Here is a 26,916-nt window from a genome sequence, read left to right on the forward strand (position 1 = left end):
TCTACTTTATTCCAATCTAGTTCTCGCTGAAAACATTTTAAAAGCTCCTTACTTTATTAGAACCAAGCCCACTGGGATGACACTGCTAATCTAAAGGGAATCATCTGGAAGAAAAGTACTGGAAAACCAAAATATTTCTAGTAATATTATAAACAACTGCTGTTCTCTCACAGAAAAAAGATCTATCATACAGAAAGAACATGAGGCTACAGGAAATGAAATGTAGTTATAAAGATTATGAATACTCCTAGCCCTAGAGAATCTTGTTGGGGGCTGCTTTTAGTGATCTTCTTCCTGGCAGGACCTAGGTCTCAGCTATCAAACAGGTAGCTGTACAGTGGCTTTCATCAACTGTACATGAAGTGTCACCTCCACACTGGAAGTTGATTCTAAAGTCTGCCGCAATGCTGATAACCCAGCCCATGGAATCAGGGCTGTGCTGCAGCTGGGCATGCTTCTCTAACTTCTAGAATGATGCAATTATTATTATCAGGAATTTCTACAGTAACTTCTGGCTTCTGAACATGGCCCAACATAGTAGCAGTTTGTGCATCAACTTGTAGCAAATTTTTAATGTAACAATAAAAATTATGCCAAATATTACTTAAATCTAAGATTATTGTACAAGTCAAGTAAGATCAACCTAGATACACATGCTACATGGAGCAGCGTAGGCCCAGTGGTTAATGGTTATGGCTATGTAGTAAGAGCGAAGTGCGCTTCAAGTTCTGCCACTTATACACTGTACTGTCTGGGACCAGGTCTGCAAAATGAATACAGTAATATTCATCCCACAGAATTACACCAGAGATGCTTAGTCCAGTACCCAGCTCAATGGATGGTAATTACAGCTGCTATTACTTAACGATTATTATTTGTATTCTTCTTTCATCAATTTTACTCAATAATTTAATAGCCAAAGGCATTAGGGATTCTATTTGGTTTCTTCTTCAGTAACTGGGATGATGAGAATAATCAAACTGGTTCTAGTGACAATCTCATAATCTAAGCATCAAATAAAGTCCAGAGGAGAATCAAAAGCCAGAGGAATCTTCCTAGGCTACTCTAACACCTAGGAATCTACCTCTTTAGGATCTCAAAGCTAAGCTCGAAGCAGCACAGGAGCAGAGGGCATCCAATGATCACAATTTCTTTTGCCTCAAGCCCATCTATGTCATGCTCTTAATGGCAGAGTAGGTTTCGTGATGAACCTACTGATGAACCAAATGAAACAGTATTATTGCTTCATTGTTTTTGTTTTGATTTTTAAAGACAGGGATACAAGATTACTTAATAGACAATGCATACACAAATATTTGGATATGAAAGGACATTCCGTAAAGCCCCCTAATCCCACTTCCCAAAAGAGGTTATTCTTCTTGTGATCTTTGCATTTTTGTTTGCTCCTATTGCCCTGTTTTCGTACATTACAGTGCTTAAAACCTTTAATAAGAAAATAATCTATAAGCAGTTTAGCACAAAATAACAGGCATTAACAAAATTAAGAACAGAGGTTTATTATTTGGAAAATGTAAGATCTCCAAACATTTTAGTCACCTCAAGTTTCAAGCTCATTTAAGTACATATAATTTTTAAAAAAAAGTAACCAAGAGAACTATGAACATAAAGATAGAAAAAAAGTCACAATTACTCAAGAACCTATTAAAAATTACAGGATATTTTCTAATTGAAAACTCAAAGAACCCTACCCAATGGATGAAAAATTATACCGAAAATGTCTAAAACTGTGTAAGGAAGTTGATGAACTTTACAAGTTCCTATCCTGTTTCTGCTTTCTACTGGTTCCTATCATACTTTTTTTGGTTATTTTTTGATAGCATTATTTATTCTTTCACTGATAACTAGTCTCCTCACACCTGTTTCTAATGAAAATCTCATCAGAACAAAAGCTACATTTTCAATAAATCCTTTAAATATCTTAAAAGACAACAGTTTATGATTCCATTCTCATCATTCTCTTGAACAAAAGTAAATGCTAGTCCTCTATTTCCATTCCTGAATCTACTTCCTCTCCCCACCTTGAGTAGACAAAGGGCCTGTGGTTTCCATCTATCTGTACTACAGTCTCTGGAACAGCTGACAGACATGTGGAAAAGCTTTCTTTTCTAAGTTGAGTGCTCTTGTGATCTGGGCAGCTTGCAAAGAGCTCACTTAAAAAATGATCACAACAAATTATTTTAAACCTGATGAAAAAATTAATTCCTTGGCATATTTCTTTTCTTTTCAGACGTAGTTTCGCTCCTGTTGCCCAGGCTAGAATGCAATGGCGCAATCTCAGTTCACTTCAACCTCCGCCTCCCAGGTTCAAGCGATTCTCCTGCCTCAACCTCCTGAGGAGCTGGGATTACAAGCACCCGCCACCACGCCCGGCTAATTTTTATATTTTTAGTAGAGACAGGGTTTCGCCATGTTGTCCACGCTGGTCTTGAACTCCTGACCTCAAGTGATCTGCCTACCTCAGCCTCCCAAAGTGCTGGGATTACAGGCGTGTCCTTGGCGTATTTCTTCTCGGTCATAAAAGATCTTGGCTATTCAGAACTCCTGAGGAATGAGTTACCTTGAACGCTGAGTTCTGTAGGTAGGTGAGGAAGTTCCTGCCTTCCTTTAACATATATACATATACAATACATACATGTATAATATATATACATGTATAATATGGAAATGCAAATACAATGTAACCTTATCTTGAAGTCACATTAATTGTTGTCAGCTCATGATACAGTGTGCTTCCTTAAAGATACACCACAGTGTTTGGGGCTAACTGATCCCACAGTAAATGGCCCTCAATTGTTGTGTTTCATGAGCTTGTATGTTAGTTTCCCGGGGTTTTGCTTTTTCTTCTGTTTTTGTTAGTTGTCACTTTGAGGTCAGTGTGTGAAATGGCATTCTTACCCCTATTTTTCTACTTCGACTAGAGACTAGAGAAGCAAGTTATTATATGGAAAGAAAAAGTAAAAAGATAAATAAGTTTTACTGGATGGCCCTTTTAACAACCATACTGGCCTATTCCTAGTTTCTTGGAAACAACCCATGTTAAGGCACTCAACATATTGTAAGGTACTAAATAAATTTTGCTAATATTTTGGCCAGGCAATGTTACTACATGGGTGAAAACTTACATGATGAGAATATTCTGAACATGATTTAACCCATAAAGCACCATGATGTATTATTTAACACCCTGCTAAATGGGAAACTGAGGCATAAGTAGTTTATAGATTAGACAGCATTAATGTCACTACTACAATTAACTAGTATTTAATCATTTGATCTCATCTTATTTCATCTTTTAATTTTAACCATAAAGAAAAAATACAATAAGTGACATTATTGAGCACTTACCATTTTCTAAGTGATTTACATGTTGTAGCTCATTTAATGTCCTCAATATCCCCACGAAGTACTATTACTACCTCTGCTTTACAGATGAGGAAACTGAGGCACAGAGCAGTTGGACAGTTTTTAAGGTTACACAACTTATCAATTTCAGAGCTGAGTCATAAAAGCACTTTAGCTCCACCAAGCTGGTGAGTGGTCAATGTTTATTAATATATCTGGAAGCCCAACTATTTATATATAATTTTATACCAATGGTCCAATTATTTCTGGGAAAACAAACCATTTACTAAGTTTGTCAGATTATAAATATTTATTTACATCAAAGACTAATCAACTGAAACTTTATATTAATTTATATATGAGTCTCTTCTCTTTTTCAAAATTCTTAGTGATGGGAATGAAGACAAATTTCTCTTAAAAAAAAAAAAAAAAGCATTCCCCTTTTATTGTGACCATGCATTCGGGTTTCTCATTTTAAACATCAGCGTCTGAGAGGTCACAGAAGAGAACACCTAAAGCAAACTGGCATGAAGTGGCTGCCAAAGCTGCTGCTATTACGGACATTTAAAAGCCCCCAGTTTCCTCAAATGTAAAGGATAAGGTGGACTCAAACATCTTCAAGATTCCTTCCAGTTCCAGACTTCTATGGATCTCAAAACAGAAGGTCAAGCGTCTCTCAAAACATACCTTGAGTATTCTTGAGGATATGGGGAGGAGTACCAGGTGTGAATTTCATACTTCCCAAACTCAATGACAGAGGGACAGCGGACTTGCGGATCAGGGGGACCAGTCACTCCAACTTTCTGTGCAGTCAAGAAATACATTTAAAAGTGAGCTAAATTAGACACACTGAGATAACAAAGAAAGTTCTGAATCTAAATGTTGTCTTCTCAGGACTCCAAAGGAGAAAAACAAAAACAAAAGCTAGAACAAGCTAACACATTTTGAAATAAGTTATATTATTCCTTAAACAGAGCACCCAGATGAAGAATAAAAATGCTAATAAATCTCTTAGAACCAAATGCATTTGGTGTTGCTGCATTTCTACATTTAATAACACTAAAAATATTTTCCTCAATTAAACTCACTCTTTATGACTTAATATTAAAGAGAAACTGCTGATACTTGGTGATATAAGATAAAGAATAATTTACAAGTGAGGGAGGGGACACTGCACATTTGCTGAAGTCCTACCACACTGCCTCCGCTGACAACAATGGAGATGCCCTACTGAACACGTAAGCACACAAAGGATGATTTTTTAGTTTGGGAAAGTAGATATTTAAGAGAAATATAAAAAGAATCTGACAAAACAAGTATCAAGAGAGTCTTCAATTCATTTCATACTATGCCTAAAATTCCCTTCATTAGTAGCTCTGCATAGATTTAACCAAAGAAAAAGACACTCTGTTATACACAGACCTTCTCTTTTTTCTGCCTTCTCTTTACAATGAAAACAATCTCTACACCCCTCATCCCTGCAATAGTCTGAACTACATTATTTAAACGGAGAATAACTTTTAAAGCCTTTATGACTTCCCTGACTTTCCAGATCAGAAATTCAAACGTAAGTATGTAGCTCAAGAAAATAAAGGCTATTAAGGGTCTTAACATGTTAACTCAAGGGCAACGTGACTTGCTCTGCACCCAATCTAGCAACAGATGCATATACACACTCATGTCCATGTGTGTGCATGCAGATTTATCATGGATGCTCTACAAATACTAACTGACAAAAAAAAAAGACAAAAGAGTTTGGCCTAACCAAATACAAGCATTAATAACTCTTCCCCAAAAGGACAACTGAAATTATCCTTCAATTTTATGCTTTAAAGACCACTAAGAGATTAGTAAAAATCCCTTGTTGGAGTATACAGACACATATACATATTTTATAACAAAACTAAAAGAACAGAGATTTTTATTCATTGGTTTTATATAAATCCGTTTCTAAGAAAGAAGCCTCTTCACCATAACTCATTAGAGAATTTCTGGTCTTTCTAACCATTCTCTTTTATAAAAGGCCAAGGGACTTATCTCAGGTTTCATACTGGAATGTAGCCAAATGAAACCTCAAGCTCTTCCTTAGACACCTCGAAACAAAAGACAAAGATCTGTTTGTGGGATGAATTGTGTTATAATACCAACAAGTACTGGGGCTCCTCCAAATACAAAACCGAAAACAATGAAGAATACATAATACAGGGTTAAAATAAGATTTCTTTCATTTCTCAAAAACCCAAACAGAACTTTGTAAAAAGATTTTTTAAGGGCTGTTTTTACACTACATTCTAGAATCAACTACTCTAACTCATAAAGTACTATCTTTTCATCTATCTTCACAACTCAAAGTAATAACAACAGTATAGGAAACTTTCAAAATAACCAAATACCGGAAACCAGATCTAACTTCCTGAGGCAAGGATCAGATAGAAAGCCCGAAAGCTGAAGTTATGCACCTGCTGCGGCACTGTCTGTTGTTTGAGGGTCTTCCCATCAGCTGCCCGCTGCTCTTCTAGGTGGATGCCCGACGTGAAAGTGGATATCCAGTTCCAGTACAGCTGTTTGCACATCACCACAACTGCGCACGTCTGTCCAGAATGGGACCTGTGGTAGGTTCCCCTCTGCCCACACCCGCCTTTAACCTTTGCACCGCGAAACGTTCCTGCACATGCGCTCATGTGTGAGCCCGCCTCCACTCCCAGCTCCCCTGAGCAAGCCTCCCAGCAAGGGTGTTTCCTTTTACGAAGGTTTAGAAATCAGCAAGGCCCTCTACACAGGGAGGAAGAAATGGCTACACAGAAACCACTCATTCCAGTCCTAGCCAAAATCAAACTGTCATATCTGAACTACAAGGTTACCTTTGCTAGGTCATTTTATTTTAACATTTCAGCCAAAGTACTTTTTTGTTAAACATGTGACTTTCCAAAGCAGCAAGTGTCTAATATAATCAAGGGCACAAAATATATTTAAATGTTTAACTCAAATTCTGCCACTTCATGTCCTCCTAATTTAAATATGCCAAATTATTTAAAAGAAGACATATGTTCCAGGCCAGAATTGACCTTTTAATCTAAGATAACAGGGGGTAGCAAGGGGGTGGATTAAATGCACTAGTAACTGGGCTAAACCAAAAGAAAACTTTATGCCTACTATTAGATAATAAAGCTTTAATTACCACCAGTTTATATGAAAAGACTATTACTCTTCTACAAAAAATTAAGCTTCCATTAAATGACTCATCTAATTCCAGTTTGTAACATAAAAAAGGCCATTCTTGCAGTATCCCCAACTCTGGATCTGGTAGGGACACCAAAATTGTGTAAATAATTTAACAATTTCTGTAAACACAGAGCTGCTGCCTTCCCCCATCTGTCCACTGGAGCGCTCTCACTTGCCCTTCCCTCTCCATTCCCCAAGGGGGTGCAATGTTTTGAGAAGAGAGGGAGGTACCCCTTTATTATCAGTGTGAGGCTGGGAAATGTGAGAAGAGATGGCTTTCTGGCATTTGAACATTTTCCCACAGAAACACTATAGTAAGTAATTCCATTCATTAGGGATTAAAAGTTACATGATGAAAGAGGTATGAAAGAATGAATTCACATGCTCCACAACAGAGACAGCATGAATTTAAGGACTAGAGAAAATCAGTGTTTGTGGAGCACCTACTGTGCTAGACTCTGACCTGAGCCTTATGTTGTTACCTCCTTTGGTCCCCACAATCCATCCTTCAAAGTAGAAAACAATATACCCACTCTGCAGATGAAAAAATAAGCCTCAGAGAGGTTAAGAGGCAAAAGCACCGGGCAGGAACAGCGAGTGAAGCATAAAGACAGAAAAGAATGACATGGGTTGAGATGTGATGGAAGTAACGATAGCCCTCAACTAATTCCTCCCTAAATTCCCAAAGTTTATGTGTAAGTTTTTAAAAACTGGAACTTGGTTTTCCAAAGAAATGAAGCTATAAGTCCACAAACTTTTAACCCAAAACCCTTGGACTGGAGTAGAATGTGTTTTGGAATTCTGAATTTTTCTGATTTTAGAAAAGTATTAGTACATACATGCGTATAGTACATGCATGTGTACAGCCCTAGTAGGATTTGGAGCAGCACTCCATAATCAGACACACTAAAATTTCTTTAGCAAAGCATATGAATATTCACATTAACTGGCATAAGTAAGGAATACAAATAGTCTCACATCAGCTCAGATCATGTTTTTGTCAGTAACTCAGTTCAGGTCAAGTGAGACTTTATTGCAAAATTAGTTGGAAAAGGCCAGGCGCGGTGGCTCACGCCTGCAATCCCGGCACTTTGGGAGGCTGAGGCAGGCGGATCATGAAGTCAGGAGATCGAGACCATCCTGGCTAACACGGTGAAACCCCATCTCTACTAAAAATACAAAAAATTAGCTGGGTGTAGTGGCGGGTGCCTGTAGTCCCAGCTACTCAGAGGCAGGAGAATGGGGTGAACCCAGGAGGCAGAGCTTGCAGTGAGCTCAGATTGTGCCACTGCACTCCAGCCTGGGTGACAGAGCCGGACTCTGTCTCAAAAAAAAAAAGAGTTGGAAAAAAATTTCTTTCCATTCTCCAAAGAAGATATACAGATGGCCAATAAGCTCATGAAAAGATGCTCAACATCACTAATAATTAGGAAAATGTAAATCAAACCACAATCAGATACTACTTCACACCCATTAGGATGGTTATTATTTTTAAATGCAAAACACCAGAAAATAACAGATGTTGGTGAAGATGTGAAAAAATCAGGACCCTTGTCCCATTGCTGGCGGGAATATAAAATGGCACAGCTGCTGTGGAAAACAGTATGATGGTTCCTCAAAAAAGTAAACAGAATTACCACATAATCTAGCAATTCCACTGCTGAGTATAGACCCCACAGAACTGAAAGCAGTTCTTTGTACATGGGTATCTATTTGCATACCCATGTTCATAGCAGCACTATTTACAACCCAAGTATCCACTGACAGATGAATGGATAAACCAAATGTGGTACATACATATAATGGAATATTCTCCAGCCTTAAAAAGGAAGGCAATGGTTGGGCGCTGGTGGCTCACACCTGTAATCCCAGCACTTTGGGAGGCCTAGGTGGGCGGATCATGAGGTCAAGAGATTGAGACCATCCTGGCCAATGCGGTGAAACCCCATCTCTACTAAAAATACAATAATTAGCTGGGTGTTGTGGCACATGCCTGTAGTCCCAGCTACTCAGAAGGCTGAGGCAGAAGAATCACTTGAACCCGGGAGGTGGAGGCTGCAGTGAGCCAAAATTGTGCAGCTGCACTCCAGCCTGGGCAACAGTGCAAGACTCTGTCTCTAAAAAAAAAAAAAAAAAAAAATACAAGGAAGGCAATTCTGACACAGACTAAAATACAGATGAACCTTGGGGACATTACGCTAAGTGAAACAGCCAGACACAAAAGGACAAATATTGTATAATTCTACTTATGGTACCTAGAGTAGACAAATTAATAAAGGCAGAAGAGAGAATGATGCTTACCGGGGTGGGGTGGGGGGGATTGGGAGTTGTTTCATGGGTACAGAGTTCCAGTTTTGCAAGATGAAAAAGTTCTGGAAATAGACGATGGTGATGATTGCATAATAAGGTGAATGTCTTTAATGCCACCGAATTGTACACTTAAAAATGGTCTGGTTAGGCCGGGCGCAGTGGCTCACGCCTGTAATCCCAGCGCTTTGGGAGGCCAAGGCCAGTGGATCACGATCGAGACCATCCTGGCTAACAAGGCGAAACCCCGTCTCTACTAAAAACACAAACAATGGCGTGAACTCCGGAGGCGGAGCTTGCAGTGAGCCAAGATGGCGCCAGTGTACTCCAGCCTGGGTGACAGAGTGAGACTCCGTCTCCAAAAAAAAAAAAGTCTGGTTAAAATAACTTTCATGTTATGTATATTTTACCACAATTATTTATTTTCAAGTTTTCAGGACTCCTTGGATTTCAGGATTCTGGATATTGTGACCTATCTTTCCCTTTTCCTAAGCCTTTTTGCTCTACACTCAAGACTTCTCTATCCATCCTTTGCCAATTCTTTTACCATTAAATATTGACAAAATCTAGAATTCTGTCCTTGGCCATCTTATCTTTTCCATCCGGAGGACCCTTAATCCAGTGCTTCCATCAGCTTTCCACTCTCCCCACGCCCTCCTTTCTCTCTACGCAGCTTAGATTCTAAGGTCTTTTTCTCTGTAACTCTACCCTTTAACTCTTTAGTTTCTCTTCTAATTTCACAACAAAATCCTAACCCCTGTTAAATTCAACTCTTCACATAATCCAAGTTATTATCTCAATGTGAACATGGGTGGAGAAAAACAGAGAATCATGCTATCCAGTCTCACATTATACTCCTACCCACAAACCTCAAAAGCAGGTCCTGATGCTTCCTACTCCATTCACTCTCCCGTTCTGAAAGACAACTGCATCCTTTCTCCTCTGCTCAAGCCTCCAACACTGCTTACTCCACCTTCACTTTCAACCAATGCTTTTGCTTCCTACTGCACTAAACTGGACAAAATCAAAAGAAAACTTCTGCAATTTTTCCCACCCACATCTGTCTGCCTCGACCTTTGTGCCGCACATCCTGCCTTTCACCAATACTATGGCTAGAGATTGAGCTCCTGAGCCCACAGCTTCCGTTTGTGCATGAGATAACATCCTCCTGCTCCCTAGCCAAAGAACATCACCCAACAGTTCCCCTCCTATCTTCTGCATCATCAGCTTTCCCTCTACCAGGGCATTCCATCAGCACACAAACAGCTGTTATTCATTCCATATTTTAAAAAGGGGGGGAGGGGTGTGTGGGCGTGGTGGCTCACCCCTGTAATCCTAACACTTTGGGAGGCCAAGGTGGGCGGATCACAAGGTCAAGAGATCGAGACCATCCTGGCCAACATGGTGAAACCCTGTCCCTACTAAAAATACAAAAATTAGTTGGGAGTGGTGGCACGCACCTGTAGTACCAGCTACTCGGGAGGCTGAGGCAGGAGAATCCCTTAAACCTGGGATGTGGAGGTTGCAGTGAGCCGAGATGGTGCCACTGCACTCCAGCCTGGTGACAGAGCGAGACTCCATCTCAAAAAAAAAAAAAAAAAAAAAAAATGGTATCTTCTTTAGCCCTCACAGCTCTATCCAACTCTCCCTTTCTCTGCTCCTAATTACTGTAAAAAACCTCAAAAGAATGGCCACATATTACTACTATAACCAATTTCTCCTTCCATTCTTTCTTGAAACCACTCCAATTACCTCTTCACCCTCCCCTGTCCCCATCATGGAAAGATTACTTCCTTGTTGCTAAGCTGGACAGTCAATTTTCAGTTCTCATCTTACTTGACCTATTTGCAGAATTTAAAAACTGATCCTTCTTTCTTACAACACATTCTTCACTTAGCTTCTAAGGAACTACACCTTCATGTTTTTTTTCCTACTTCACTGGCCATTCCTTCTCAGTTTCTGCAATCTCTAAAAGCTGGAATAACCTAGACTCAAAGTTCTTCTCTTCTCCCTTGGTGATCTCATCTAGTCTCATTTTTCAAAAAAACAACCTACTTGCTGGTGAGTCCTGAACTGAAAATTTCAGCCCAGACCTGTTCTTTGCACTCCAGAGACACATATCCCATTATCTACTTGATACCTCCTCTCATGTCAGGTTTAATGCATCCAAAATCCAACTCCTAAATCTTTTCCCCAAATGTGCTCTTCCCATTTCCCCATCTCAGTAGATGGCAACTCCATCTTCCAACTGTGTTCTGGCATTGTCTTGGACTCCCTGCTTTCACAATGCATCAACATATCCCAATGGGTCTACCTTCAAAACATACTCAGAATTCCAATTCCACCACTACCACCATGATCCAAAACACCATGTCTCTTACTTCAATAATTTTAAGAGTCTCCCAAAGTTCTCCCTGCTTGTATACTGCCCCCTGCCCCCCCCCCCCCCGCCTCAATCTACATAGGAGCCAGAGAAATCCTGTTAAAACCAAAGTCACTCTTCTGCTCAAAACCCTCCCAGGGTTCCTATCTCATTCAGAGTAAAAGTCAAAGTCTTTACAATGGCCAAGAAGACCCTACAAAAGCCAGCCTTCCATTACCTTTCTGTCCTTGTTATCTGCTATTCTGAGCCTTAGGTATTTGGCTCTAGTCGCATTGGCCTCCCTGTACTTCCTTATCATGCCAAGCACAAATCGTGATTCGGGTCTTTGCATTTCCTGTTCCTGTGCCTGGAATGCTATTCCCCCATTACCTACATGTTTCATCCCCTCACCTCCTTCAGGTTTTTGCTAAATGTCAGAGAGACAGTCCCCAACCGACCAATTTAATATTGCACACATTAATCCTCTCCCTCTGAATTCTCCCTCTTCCTCGCCTGCTTTTTCTCCATAACACTACCACATGGCATACCATTTATTTTAACCCATTCCAACCCAAACTAAACTGTAAGCTCCCAAGAGTAAGGAATTTTTTTTTTAATGTTTTGTTCACTGCTAAATCTCTAGTGCTTGGAACATGGTAACCAGTACTCAGTAATATTTATTATTAGATAAATATTATCTTTGATAAAAACTTTATCAACAATCACGTGTGCTGGTAACATAGCAAATCTCCTACCCAAGGTCTCCTGTATATACACGTACACAACCATCTACCAAAGTTCTCCACTTTAGATTTCACACAATCCCACAACTGTTTAAGCATGGTCTCTTCTTCCATCTAAATAAGCTCCTTTTCCTATATTCCTACATGTAATACCATCACCTACTCCAAATAGAACACTAGAAGACCTACTTGGTTCTGCCCTCTCCTTCAATCCTAACTCCCAATCCAACAGCAGTCTTTTCCATTCTATCTTAAGTCTTTCTCAAAACGATTATCTATCTCTGTCTCCTATCTATCTCTTCTACCTTCATTTAGGCCCTAGTCACTTTTCATTTTGACTATTGTAATGATCTGACTGGTCCCTTGCTCAGGTGTTCTTCAATCCATTGCTGACAACATCACCAGAGTTGAGTTTCTAAAATGCAAATATGATGTCATCCACTTTTTAGAAATTATTTAGCAGTTCCTCAAGAGCTATTTAGCTACTACTTTACTTTAAAGAGCTACTTTACCTGCAAGATTAAGTACAAACTCCTTAATATGAAACACAAAATCTTCATGATCTAGTACCTTTCCAATCTCATCTCTTGTTTGAACTCCAACCAACTACACACAGCTCCGAGAAAACAAGATTTCTCACACCCAAACTTTCTACTAGAAATGCCTTCTCACTCTTCTCCAATAGTAAACTCTTACTCATCCCTTCAACACCCTACACAAATGTCACCTCCTCTACAAAGACTTAAAATTTTAGTTAACCACAATAACTAAAAATAGAACAATAACATCCCTAGATGTCTTCCTGTTCATTCTCACTGCAACTTACGTATATCTCCACAGTAATATTATATCATAAATTAAGCAGTTAAGAGTTAAGGCCATGGAGTCAGAATACCAGGGTTCAAATATTGACTCTGAAACTTAACAATTTATAACTCTAGGTAAAACAATCCTTCTAATATTTCCATTTCTTCATTTGTAAAATGAGGCCAAGTAATTAATAACAAAGTTGCATTAAATGAAACAAATTAATATATAATGCTGAATATAGTATTCGACATACAGTAAGAGGATATCTATTACTAACCACATGGCTTTAATTACTTGTTTATTCAATAGTCCTCCTTATCCACCCACTGGGAATACACTGTTCCAAAACCCACAGTGAATGCCTGAAAACTGCAGGTAGTATTAAATGTTATACAAGTTGAGTATCCCTAATCTGAAAATCTGAAACCTGAAATGCTCCAAAATCTGAAACGTTTTGAGCACTAATGATACTCAAACGAAATGCTCATTAGAACACTGCAGATTTTGAATTCAGGATGCTCGACTGCTAAGCATATGATGCAAATATTCCAAAATCTGAAAAAAAAATTCAAAATCCAAAACACTTCTGGCCCCAAGCATTTTGGATAAGGGATCTTCAACCTGTATATACTACATTTTTTCCTATACATCCATACCTATGATGTTTAATTTATAAATTAGGCACAGTAAGAGATTAACAATAACTAAAAACAGAACAATTACAATCATGTACTGTAATAACAGTTACGTGAATGTGGTCTCTCTCAAAATACCCTATTGCACGGTATGCACCCTTCTGATGATGATGAGGAAGAGGAGGAGATAATGATGATAATAAAATTCAGACCTTGGCTAGCCAAGGGTGACTGAAACCACGGAAAGCAAAACCACAGATAAAAGGGGGATTACTGTAAATACAGGAGATAGGGTGATTATTTGGCCCATCAGATCAACAAATATTTGAGGACCTACTACATGCAAGTCACACTGTGGAGATGATATAGAAAACACAGTATCTGCCCATAAAGGTGTTGTAAGACAGGCAGTCCTTGTTTTTGATGGCACTGTGTTAATGGAAACAGGTACACATCAGAATGGTGTCTATGCTTCTGAGGTGACAGATTTGACCTTAGTTCTGATATGCATGGGTTTTGTGTGTGTATGTTGTAATAAAACTTTATTTACGAACACTGACACTTTTCACATAATTTTCACATGTCCATAAATATTATTTTTATTTTATCCAACTGTTTAAAAATATTAAAAGCATCCTTAGCTTGCAAGTCATACCTTAGCTTGCAGGTCATACAAAACAGGCTGTGGATGGGACTGGGCCATGGGCCATTATTTTGCCAACCTAACACAGGTGAAGCAGTTTCTAAGCTGTATCTATGCCCTCAAAAATGACTTTCTGCATTACCTTTATGAGTCTTTTTATTATTCAAAACATCCTCTTATCTAGCCAAGATGAACTTTCCCAACTGGCTTCAAACCACTTTTTTTATTACAGTAAGTCAGAGAACCTGGAAGTCATCTTTGATCATCTCCAGTTCCTTCAATCTACTTTAGTTTGATAAGCATGGGTTTCAGTTAACATTGCACCATGCAAAGTGAGGAATGGCTGGAGTTTAGTTTGAGATAAAACAGGGTGGAACATCTGTTGGACAATGGTAATACACTGAATTGCTAGTATTAAGCTGCATTTTGGAGCGTTTTGAAAGCTAGTAACGAGATGTCAGTTTCAGCATGACAGGATTTTAAGGTACCCCCATGACATCTTTTTGCTGTTAAGTGATTTCTCCTTGATGATGCTGAAAGCAGGAATGGGAGGTGGGGGGATGTTTACTGTGTTAAGGCATTTACCCATTAAATATAAGTCACATATTAAAGGCTGCATAGATGTATTTTTAGTTCATTGGATAATTTAGCACAACTTTACTTATTAAGATAGTAGTTAAGAGCCTGGGAACTAGAAAAGGCTACCACAGTTCAAATCCTATCTCAGCTGAGTCAGCGTAGTTGGGCAAGTCACTATCAGATTTGTTGAAAAGATTAAACGAGTTGATACTTGCACAGAACTTACAGCACTATGCCATTCATGCAGTGAGTGCCAGATAAACATGAGCTTCTGCTTGCTATCTCAGTGGCCGGTTCTTGGAATACATAGATAATATGTCTTTGCCCTCCAGCTGAAATTACTTATAGTAGTCTCCCCTTATCCCCAGCTTTGCTTTTCGAGGTTCTAGTTACCTGTCATCAGCCTCGATGCAAATTTTATCATCTCACACCGTCAGAAGAGTTAGTACAGTACAACAGTACAATAAGAGATTTAGAGAGAGAGAGACCACATTCATGTAACACAATACAGTACATAGAGGGTTCAGTACAGTCCATGGTTTCAGGCATCTACTGGGGATCTTGGAGCGTATCACTGGTGGATACGCGGGGGACTCCTGTATAGTAGTCATTTCTTCCTCAAAGCTGAAGTTAATGTTGTTTACTCCATCTGATAAGCCTTAGTTCTCTCCATCTACCTAACTCCTCATCATTCCTTAGGACCACTGCTTCTGTGATCATCTCAGATTGCACCAATTCTCATACATCTTAGTATAATGTGAACATCTGAGACAAGTCTGAATCATTTAATACAGCAATGCACTATGTTTCATTGGTACTCTAAGCTACTGTCTGCTGTCTATCTTCCTATGCACCTTTACCTACCTGCATTTAGCACATGCCTAATGATTTTGCTACCCCCATAACATCTCGCATACAGAATAATGCAGGATGTTATTGTGATTAAGGGTACAGAATTGGAAGTCACACAGGCCTAAGTTTTAATTTCGGCTCCACTATTACTAACATAAAAACTTACAGGAAGTCACTGAACTAATAGTGTTAGTTTCCTCATATGTAAAATGGGGTAACACCTCTACATCATGGGGTTAATAAAGTTGTTGAAACTAGCTTACTGTATTTTTAATAATGATTTAACTCTCCATGCAAAGAAGAAATTTTAATAACCCACAGATTTCAAAAATGCTCTGTAACTTTCCAGAACCACATAAAAACCAAAGGAATCCTTCAAAATCAGAAAGCCTTAAAATTCGTATGAAAATACACTGCTCTTTGATATTTTATGTAAAAATCATTCTATATATTTCAAGAAGGCGGTCATGCTCCACTGGAATGAACTGAATACAAATGCTTCTTTCTACTGACAGAGTCTTTTAAGAAAAATAATTTCTCCAAGCTCGTAAGATCATAGTTGAAATAAAATTCTAGAACAAAAACCTATACTCTATTTTTTTTATGCTTCCACTTTTGTATTCAGAGGTGGCTCTTTTTCATGGAAGTGTACGTTGTATAGCTAATGATGGAACACAGTACTAGGCAAACTACATCCATACTTACCCTACTGCCTGCAATAATTTTTTTTAAAAAATCAAAACCAGTAAGTGGCTAACTCCTTTTGAAAAAAATCTTGATAAACATTTCAATTATCTTTGACTTAGATAATGTTCCATGCAAAGTTTGATTATTCAAGATAGTCCCTTCCAGACTATAAGCTCTAAGAGAACAGAAACTAGGTCCTTCTGATAGCCCCTCCACATAGCATAGTTTCTAGAACATAGCAGGCACTCAATAAACAATGTGTTATTAGTTGGATGGATTCTAATATTAATTCCTTTATCATATGTCTTTTGCTGATGCTGCTGTAAGACTACCAAAGACCCTGTAATAAAATCTCCCTGCAAAATTTTTGAAACACAGGTTCAAGCAGCTTCTAGGCTATATCTGTGCTCTCAAAAATGACTTTCTGTACTATATTTATGAATCTTTTTATTATTCAAAATGTCCTCTTATCTAGTCAATATGAACTTTCTCAAGTGGCTTCAAACCACTTTCTTTATTAAATTAAGTCAGAGAACCTGGAAGTCATCTTTGATCATCTCTTCCTTCTTCAAGCTACACATCAAACTCGTCACTAAGTTCTGTTGATTCCAACTCCAAAATATATCTAAATCCATCCACTTCTCTCCCATTTCTACCACCACCCCTCTAGTCCTAGCTAACATCTTCTCTCATCCTGATCACTGGAAAAGCCTGCAAAGTGGTTTCTCAGCTTCCACTCTTGCTTAATTCTAAACCACTCTTTATGTAGTAGCCAAGAAAAACCATTTTTTAATAAAACTGATATTGCTGTTTCCTTGCTAAAAACCGTCTTCCCATTGCAATTATGATAAAAACCCCAATTTTAACTTCTGGCCTCAGTCTATTTTCCCAGCTTCACCTTATGCAACTCTTCTGTTCACTGTATTTGAGTTACACTGAACTTCAGTTCCTCAAGTTTATCAACTTCTTTCACTCCCTTAGACATTTACATAGGCAATCCACTTGTCTTTGAAATATTCTTCTCTAGCTCTTTACTCCGCTGACTTTTGAATAATCTTTTGGAATTATGTATAAATTGTTACTTCTTCAAAAGTCTTCCCTTCTCATAAACACTCCAACCCCAACCCTCATCACAGTAGCCCAGTCCGTCAGAACCCCTCACTGCATTCTTATTTCCTTCCGACTATCAGTTTGTAAGTACAGTTTTATTTTTATGAGTGTTTATTATCTGTCTATTTGTGAAACTAACTAAAAGCTTCATGAAGGCAGAGTCTGTGTCTTTTTGTCTGCCCTATAGTTCTGGTACCAAGGCAGGTGCATGATGCTAAATGAATAAGCCTCATGGAGAAACAGCACCATCATCAGAATTTCAGTGCACTGCCAACAAAAATAAGCATGAACTAGACTTCCAAGATCTAGCTGTTTATTTCCTTGGTGCCAATACATACACAAATAATCCTGAGTTTAATCAAATGCTGGAAAGAAACACAGGATTAGCCCGATTACCGTCAATAAGCATTTACACTGTCTCCCCGAGCCTCAGTAGGGCTCAGCACCCCGTTTAATTCTCTTTGGTCATCCTTCTTGCACCTTTCTATTATTTCAACTCCTGCCCCATTTTTCCCAGAAGAAATTTTCATTCAATATCCATTCATTAAACAAATATTTGCTGAGCCTTTACTATATTCCAAGTACTCAGTAGATAGCAGTGACCAAAAAGAAAGGCCTCGTTCTCACTTTTACACTGTTGGTGGGACTGTAAACTAGTTCAACCATCGTGGAAGACAGTGTGGTGATTCCTCAAGGATCTAGAACTAGAAATACCATTTGACCCAGTCATCCCATTACTGGGTATATACCCAAAGGACTATAAATCATGCTGCTATAAAGACACATGCACACGTATGTTTATTGCAGCACTGTTCACAATAGCAAAGACTTGGAACCAACCCAGATGTCCATAAATGATAGACTGGATTAAGAAAATGTGGCACATATATACCATGGAATACTATGCAGCCATAAAAAAGGATGAGTTTATGTTCTTTGTAGGGACATGGATGAAGCTGGAAACCGTCATTCTCAGCAAATTATTGCAAGGACAAAAAACCAAACACTGCATGTTCTCACTCATAGGCGAGAATTGAACATGAGAACACTCGGACATAGGAAGGGGAACATCACACACCAGGGCCTGTTGTGGGGTGCGGGGAGGGGGGAGGGATAGCATTAGGAGATATACCTAATGTAAATGACAAGTTAATGGGTGCAGCACACCAACATGGCACATGTATACATATATGTAACAAACCTGCACGTTGTGCACCTGTACCCTAGAACTTAAAAGTATAATTAAAAAAAAAAAAGGCCTCGTTCTCAAGGCACTTACATTCTAGAAATAAAAAATTTAAATTCAAGAGGTGGTAGGTACTACGCAGAAAAAGCAGGCAGGTCAGGGGATAGAGTGACACAATGGGCTGTAAGCTATCTTCGTGTGGATATGAGCAAGACCTAAATGGAATGGGCAGTGAACCTACTAAATCATCGACTCTAGAGGAAGGGCCATCGAGACAAGGTGCAGCGACTGCAAAGGCCCAAGGCATGGGTGCTTGGTGTGTCTGAGGAAGAGGAGGAGGCTGTGGCTGGAGTAGCCTGAGAGCAAGAAGAGCAGCCAAAGAGGGAGGCAGGCACAAGATCATATACAGCCTTGGAGGTGAGAGAACAGACTCTTTTTTTTTTTTTTAAATTCTAAAGAAGAATGAAAGACATGAAAGGTTTTCTGAGCAAGGAAGTGGTATAATCCAACTTACGTTTGAAAATAATTACCCTGGCCGCTGTGTGAAGAAAATAGACTAGAGAGTGGGGTGGGGGCAAAAGCAGAAGCAAGTTTAGTCTGGAGGCAATTATAGCAGCCTAAGCCAGAGATGACAGTGGGTTGGCAGTAGCAAATACAGACATATTCTGAAGGCAGAACCATTAGGATTTACTGATGGACTGAATGTGAAGTATGACAGAGAAAAAAAAAAAATCAAGATGACATCTCTGTGGGCCTAAGCAAGTACAGGATAGAGCTACCATTTACTCTCGTTCACCACTAAAAGCCAGGATCTATGGCTACAACAGTAAGAGCCTAGAGCATCTTGCTGTGGCCAGAAGCAAATAAAAATGATGATGATGTGTTAAAAGGACAGAGGAGCTTCTAGAAAGGAGTTCCCCTCTGCCTAAATTTGGAACAATTTAAGCATCAAAATAAATACTAAATAGAACCCATAAAATAATCTATGAGTTTAAACAAAACGAATAAATAAACAGGAAGAAGAAAAAGCTTCTCCTTACAGTAGAATGCCAATTAATACATGGCAAAGAAATGACAGAATTAGAAAATAATGTTTGGCCACCAACCAAGTAAATGATTCAGGCAAAAATCATCTCTGGATGCTAAATGTGGCAGATTAAAGTTTGATGAAAAACAGGATATTTGCACTTCTGTCTCAAAGTATGTCCTCCCAAGATACTTAATTATAGGCAGAAAGCAATAATGTTAGAGAAGAAACGTGGATACCACCTAAACCAGGTGGTCACTGTTAGCAGCACTTGTGATGAGAACTTGGATATTACATGCCTTCTGATGTGACACACTGAGGAGGACACGGCACACCTGTGGAATTTTCTAATCATGAAAAATAAAACAAGCTCAAAGTGATGACATTCTATAAATGACCTGTGAACTTCAAAGCGTCAAGGTCATGAAAGATAAAGACTGAGGAACTGTTCCCAATTGGAAGGAGACTAGAGAGACGTGACAACTAAATTAGATAATAGTACTTAATTTGTGTTAAATTCCTGATTTGATGATTGGACCATGGTCATGTATGAGAACATTTTTGTTTTTAGGAAATACACACAAATAATTAGGAGTAAGGGGATATTAACATATTATGTCTGCAACTTACTCGGGAGGAGAAAAAAATTCTTTCAGTCAGGAAGAACATAACTACTGCCTCCTTTCACTTCCCACTGAAGTCCATGTAGATTTCTACTAGAGTACCTATAATAACTTAATAGCAGGAAAAGAAACAAGCTTTGAGGGCAACCTGCCCAAAGCAGAAGTTAGTAAATGACAGACCAAGACTTGAACCCAGGTCCACCTGACTCAAAGCTAATATTTTGTTAAATCATAATACAGCAGAATGCTGAGCAAATGTGTGCTGAGTATTTGTACTGCTGTTTTATTTTTTCAAAAGTACTCACATAATGACTGACATCAAAAGTCTATTCACCACCAATGAGTCTCTTAATACGAAGAGTTTTCCCTAGAATCCTAGGCATCAGCCTTAGAATTTTTTTTTTTTTTTTTTTTTTTGAGATGGAGTCTCACTCTGTTGCCCAGGCTGGAGTGGTGTGGCACGATCTCGACTCACTGCAACCTCCACCTCCCAGATTCAAGTGATTCTTCTGCCTCAGCCTCCCGAGTAGCTGGGACTACAGGCATGTGCCACCATGCCCGGCTAATTTTTGAATTTTTAGTAGAGACGGGGTTTCACCATGCTGGCCAGGCTGGTCTCAAATTCCTGACCTTGTGATCCACCCGCCTCAGCGTCCCAAAGTGCTGGGATTACAGGTGTGAGCCACCACGCCCAGCCTAGAAATTCTTCTTTTCAAGATAAAAGATAGAGAACTTGGCTTACATGGTACATTTGTTGGTAGCAAAGAAGGAAAAGACAAAAAATAAATGAACATAATCTGGAAGAGCCTTTATGATCTAGCCCTTGCACTTTTCCAACCTCACCTCCTGCCATTCTCCACACCCTATATTCTTTATCCTGAGACATTTTAATTCCCACAATTAAGCATGTTTTCCCCTATCTTCAAGTTATTCCACCTTCACTTCTATTCCTTCTGATTATATAAGAACCAACTCCCTACATATCCCTTTAAGGGATATGTACAACTCCTACATATCCTTTAAGGCCCCTCAGTGAATCCACCTCTGACCTCCCCAGGCAGAAATAGAAGCTGGCTTCCCTATTCTCCCAAAACATCAAGTATTCTATAATTGAACTTTTCACATTAATGACATTATTTATTCATAAATCTCTCCTATAGTTCAGGGAAAGAATTCAGTCATTCACTGGCATCTCCAGCATGTGGCACATAGACTCTTTGTCTATATATTTATAATCTTGCCATGTATCACAAAGAATTGCAATTTTTTTTTTTTTTTTTTTTGGAAGACAGGGTCTCACTCTGTCACCCAGGCTGGAGTACAGTGGCATGATCTCAGGTCACTGCAACCTCCGCTTCCCCAACTCAAGCAATTCTCCTGCCTCAGCCTCCTAAATAGCTGTGACTACAGGTGTGCACCAACATATCTGGCTAATTTTTCTATTTTTTGTAGAGATGGGGTTTTGCCATGTTGCCCCAGCTGGTCTCAAACTCCCAGACTCAAGCAATCCACCCACCTTGGCAAAGTGCTAGGATTACAGGCATGAAATACTTCTTGAATTAATAAATATGGGTGCTTTATCACTCATGAGAAGCTTGTTTTTTGTTTGTTTTTGGTCAAATCCCAAATTCTTCTTCACACAGTAAGATAAAAAATAAACCAAGCTTATTTAATACTGATAGTCAAAGCCATGTGCTTATCTGCAAAACCAAAGCAGTTATCATGGGTTTGAAAGGAATATTATAACCAGCAGAACTACATATACACACAAACCACAATTATTCTGAGATTAGGCAAACTGCTGTTACTGCTTAACCCACAATGTAATTAATCCGCTATTTCTCAGCCATGAACAAGTTGCTTGATTGTCTAACCTGAATATCCAACTTTACCTGCAGTGCTTGTTCTTGGATATCACGAAATAATTCCATATCTTTCTCAGTCATGATTTCCTGGCTCCCAAAAAGTCGCTCCTCATTTTCTTGTTTGCCATCCCAGCCATCCTGATTGTCTGAATATAAAAAAAGAGCTCACATGTTAACTGTCCTCAGATTAACACATGAACTAGAAAAAATTTCGCCTTTATTTCAATTTGAAGAACTTGATATATAACAAAGAATACAGCATTAAACTCTTAGAATAATGCTACTCAATAAATAATATTTATGTATTAAATCTGCCTTATAGTGGAAATCCTGAATTGTCTTAAAGCTTCCTAAAAATATTATATAACTAAATTTAAACTTCACTAAAGATTACATTTTAATACATAGGAAGGCAGACAGAAAAATGATATAAGGAATATAAATTTCATTTTGAAATAGTATAAATTTGACACTTTTAGTATAGGTTTAATGCATCAATGTTCAAAAAAACCTCTTGAGTAGTTACCTTAACTGATGTCAGAAGTACTAACTCCCATCACATTCTGGGTGCCCTTTTAAAGTTAAAGCACAAACTTTAAAAGACTGCCCTTTTAAAGCACAAACTCCGTTTACCCAGATGATAATCATCTGGGTAAATACGAAAACGTATGATAATTATCTACTAAATGATGGAACTTCCTCAAGTGGGCAAAAAACTAGTGAAGAGAGTATTTGGGAATTATGAAGATCATTATCCTTTGCATTTGCAGATGACACTGCTGATGGGCTCATTTGCTGTCTTTATGAGTATGGCTGAAAAGACCAACTGGTGACAGTTCTCAAGTCAACTGCACATATAGGCCATCTGTTATTAACTTAACACAAGAAGAAAAAGGTCAAGGACTACTGTTGACAACATTCCCAAACTGGAAGAAAAAAGTACAATCTAAAGGTATAAGTGACTTTAATGCCCCCTAGTGCATGATGCATGCACCTCTCTAATACTGCATTTGGTACTTAAACTTTATAATTCATAAAGAAAATGACAGAGCCTATTAAAGCAAATGCTCACACCACTGCCAAAAATTCAATATTGGTTCTCCGTATACTTGATACATTTGCTCTAACAATTTCTATTTCAAAAGCTTTCTAGCAGATTCTTCTAATAAACCATCTCCAGTACAAATGGTTAATTCAAAAATGTCTTTCATTAGGATTTGCTCTGAGATTCTTTCCTAGTTTAATCTAAACAGATAGCATATTTTATAAGATAAACATGCTCAGATCAGGAGCTTATCTACAGGCTGTTAAAGACATGAAGAGTTTGAATGCTTAAAGAGTAATTAGTTGATCATCACTATGGTAAAAGACCAATCAATAAAGCATACAAAGGGGACTCTGACAATTACAAGGACTTACTCTCCTGCACTGGACAATCAACCATTCATGAAAGCAGGAATGAGAGCAGTGAATACACTCTCCCTCACCAAGGAGACATTCAGGGAGGAAACCAAGGTCAGGGAATTCTCTTGTAGTAGATGAGACACTACAACTCTGGCCCTTGTGATCCAAAGAGTTCATTCTCATTCTACTTTCTTCAAGCCCTTTCTACTTCCTTCACAGGGTTAGTTTCTCTAAATTAAATGCTCAGCAATAAGGCTATTTTAAGCTTTAATTTATTGGACAGTTAATCAAATTCTTCTCCTCTGACTTGAATGATTTGCCACATTATTAAGTCCTCTCCACAGATGTTTTCTACTTTGAAAACTAGGGAACTTAGCCTGATACATAAGCAGCCTGGAGCTGTGGTTCTGTCTCTCCCTTTTTAAGTGCAATCCATGACTTACAACTATATTTGTCAAGATCTGAAGTAGAAAAGTCAATGACCTCATCACATCTGCAAATATTTTGGTCTTTTCTTTATGCTTAGATCAATAGCATTTTACCCAGCTCTATTCTTTCCAGTTTCCTTCCTAGAATAAGCAGGCATCATAACATTCACCATATGATTTCTTTAGTAATTTATGAAATGTAAAGTAGTCCTCAAGGTTACACCCCAAGTTTCTGTAGGCAGATTCTTTCTGGTTCTACAAAAAAGCAGCTTCCTTTTGCCTGAGTTCCTACTGTCCCATTCTGCAACTTCATCTCCATCCTCTAAATTCCTGCCATAGTTATCATCTCAGTATCATCTACATGTTCTTATATTCTATAACCAATTGTTTATAATCAAATAGAAATCCATTATAGATAATTAGTGTCATCCCAAACAGTACACGTACGGAATACTGTTTGTTTCTAAGTTTGTTCTAAACTCTCACCTGTGGGCCAATCTGAAGTGCTTGATTTCCTGTTGCCCCTCTTTCTGATTCGATATTGCTCGGAGTAGTCCACCACTTCCCCCCGAGCTTTCCGCCCATCAGGGGAAGGGGTAAAAAATTTGGTAAGGCCATCAATGAGCCCTTTGGTTTTCTTGTTGAACTTCAAGGAGACACTGCTATCTCTGCAGAAGTCCAAGCCATCTATCCGCTCTAAATATCCTTCTTCTGATGATGATGATGCTGATTGGCTGGAAAGAGTGATTTTTCGTTTCCTACCCCTTCCAGGGCCAGTTCGAACTTTGCTGAAGGGACCTTTTGATCTAAACAATTAAACAGGGGAAAGGGTAAGTATTTAAAAAGATACTTATAAGGTTCCTATTTAATACATAACATATAATTAGTAAGTAACCTACAGCTTTATTAAAATCTATATTATTAGGAATATTCTGCAAACTATAAATAGTACTCTGTGAATGAAAATTAATATTATTATTAGAAACATCTATTTCCAGGAAGCCTACTTATAGTGCAAAGAATGACAGGCCAGGAGTCAGAAGACTTGTTCTAGTCATAATTCTCTCTTACTAGCTATACGACTTGGACAAATCACATTTTTTTCTAAACATATGTCAGTGCCTTCATCTGTAAAATGAGAACTGGACTAAGAACAACTAAGATCCTTCCAGGTATAAAGTTCTACTACACCGTGATCTCTGCACCAACTCAAAGTTATACTTTTATCTCTAAAACACAAGGACGGGTTATTCTTCGAAGGCCAGGAATCAAAAGATCATTTTATAGGAAAATCAAAGCTTGATTTAAGATTTTGAATATAGACTACAACATTGGTTCTGTACCTTTCAGGCTGCTAATGCCCATTCATTTCAGTTATATCACCTTCAAGATAGTCTTACGTGTAAAAAAGGTAAGTAAAACTTTTGATAATAAAGAGAGGTTGACAAGCCTGAAGACATTTACATATCATCAAAGGTGAGTTACTACAAACATTTTTAAAAAGACAAAACCAGCTACTGCATCTTGCCCCACCTCCTCCAGACATAGCCCAGCTTTCTAGTCCACAATTTCTGATTTCTGCTAATAGATGAAAACATTCAAATTATTTTACATCCAAAGAACACAAAAATGGGACTTAGCCATCACCTCAATAACAAGAACCTATCCAGTGATTTGTACACCTATTAGATATTAACAACTGAGACAAGATCAGGAGAGGGACATGTGAAATGTCACAGTAACAACTTTTTCTTTCCTGTTTTTATATAAGAGAAGCAATATAAAGCAATGGTTAAGAGTCAGACTTTGGTGCCAGACTACTTGGATTTTCATCCCAGTTCAACATTTACTATGCCTTAGTTTCTTCCTTTGAAAAACGAAAGTAACAACAGCAGCTATATTTCACTGGGTTGTTGGGAGAATTAAACAATTCAATGCATATAAAGCACTTAGAACAGTGTCTGGCACTTATTAGGGGCTGAGTAAGTGTTAGCCGTTATTATTATACAAAAGTGCCAGATATGACAATGGAATTTTTTTTATAGAGAAAACAAGTGAATCCTACACTATAGAGAAGACCCTATCCTTTTCTCCCCTCACCTTGCCACAAGTACAACTTACACCGTGTTTTGTTTCTTTAACCTGTTTTTTGGACGTCCTATTGGATTAGCATAGCGCCGTTTTATCTGTGCTGCCTTCTTTTGTAGAAGTTTTCGTCCTTTTTTCCTAGGTCGACATATTTGACATATCCACATGCCTATAAAAAAATAAAATTCCACATACAAGTGTGACAGATATAAATACACTGAAAGGTTTCAGATAGTCAAGTCAGGATCTTAACTTTTTCAGGTAAATGATTGCCATTAGAAAATTTGATGAATACTCCCCCAATCCAAAATAAACATTAAAACATATACACACAAAATTCTACAAATAATTGGAAGAGACTCACATACACCTTCAAGCCTGCACTTGAAGTCCGCTGACTGCACTTGAAGTCCACTGAGGCTGGGGCGGGTGGATCACCTGAGGTCAGGAGTTTAAGACCAGCCTGGCCAACATGGCGAAACCCTGTCTCTACTAAAAATACAAAAATTAGCTGGGCATGGTGGTATGTGCCTGTAGTCCCAGCTACTCAGGAGGCTAAGGCAGGAGAATCGCTTGAACCCAGGAGGCGGAGGTTGCAGTGAGCCGAGATTGCACCACTGCATTCCAGCCTGGGCGACAGAGTGAGACTCCGTCTCAAAAAACAAAACAAAAGTTTCCTGCCTAAAGCTGTTATATAATCTCTTTTGTAGAAGTTAAACACACAGGAAAGGAGTCCTAAGAAAATGTTTCTAGACTGGGCACAGTGGCTCATGCCTGTAATCCCATCACTTTGGGGGGCTGGGGTGGTTGGATTACATGAGGTCAGGAGTTTGAGACAAGCCTGGCCAACATGGTGAAACCCCATCTCTACAAAACAAAAATTAGCTGCAAGCCAGGCATGGTGGCTCACGCCTGTAATCTCAACACTTTGGGAGACCAAGGTGGGCTCCAGCCTGGGCAAGAGTGAGACTCCATCTCAAAA

The 26,916-nt window shown here is 38.6% G+C and overlaps 1 protein-coding gene across 3 annotated transcripts in view; it reads right to left on the minus strand.

Annotated features, from left to right (window-relative positions):
* The window catches only part of KAT6A (lysine acetyltransferase 6A), a 121,382-nt gene that overhangs the window by 20,439 nt on the left and 74,027 nt on the right, over nucleotides 1-26,916 (minus strand). For 2 of the 3 annotated variants that reach the window (XM_030817181.1, XM_030817182.1), the window contains 4 exons: nucleotides 25,968-26,103; nucleotides 24,333-24,652; nucleotides 22,042-22,160; nucleotides 4,051-4,166 (listed from right to left, as the gene is read on the minus strand). In XM_030817181.1, coding sequence (XP_030673041.1) covers nucleotides 4,051-4,166; nucleotides 22,042-22,160; nucleotides 24,333-24,652; nucleotides 25,968-26,103 — 691 coding nt within the window. The remainder of the gene's footprint in view (nucleotides 1-4,050; nucleotides 4,167-22,041; nucleotides 22,161-24,332; nucleotides 24,653-25,967; nucleotides 26,104-26,916) is intronic. The other variant, XM_030817183.1, reaches the window with a different exon arrangement.

The sequence above is a fragment of the Nomascus leucogenys genome, chromosome 8 (genome assembly GCF_006542625.1).
Source record: "Nomascus leucogenys isolate Asia chromosome 8, Asia_NLE_v1, whole genome shotgun sequence".
NCBI classification, from domain to species: Eukaryota; Metazoa; Chordata; class Mammalia; order Primates; family Hylobatidae; genus Nomascus; species Nomascus leucogenys.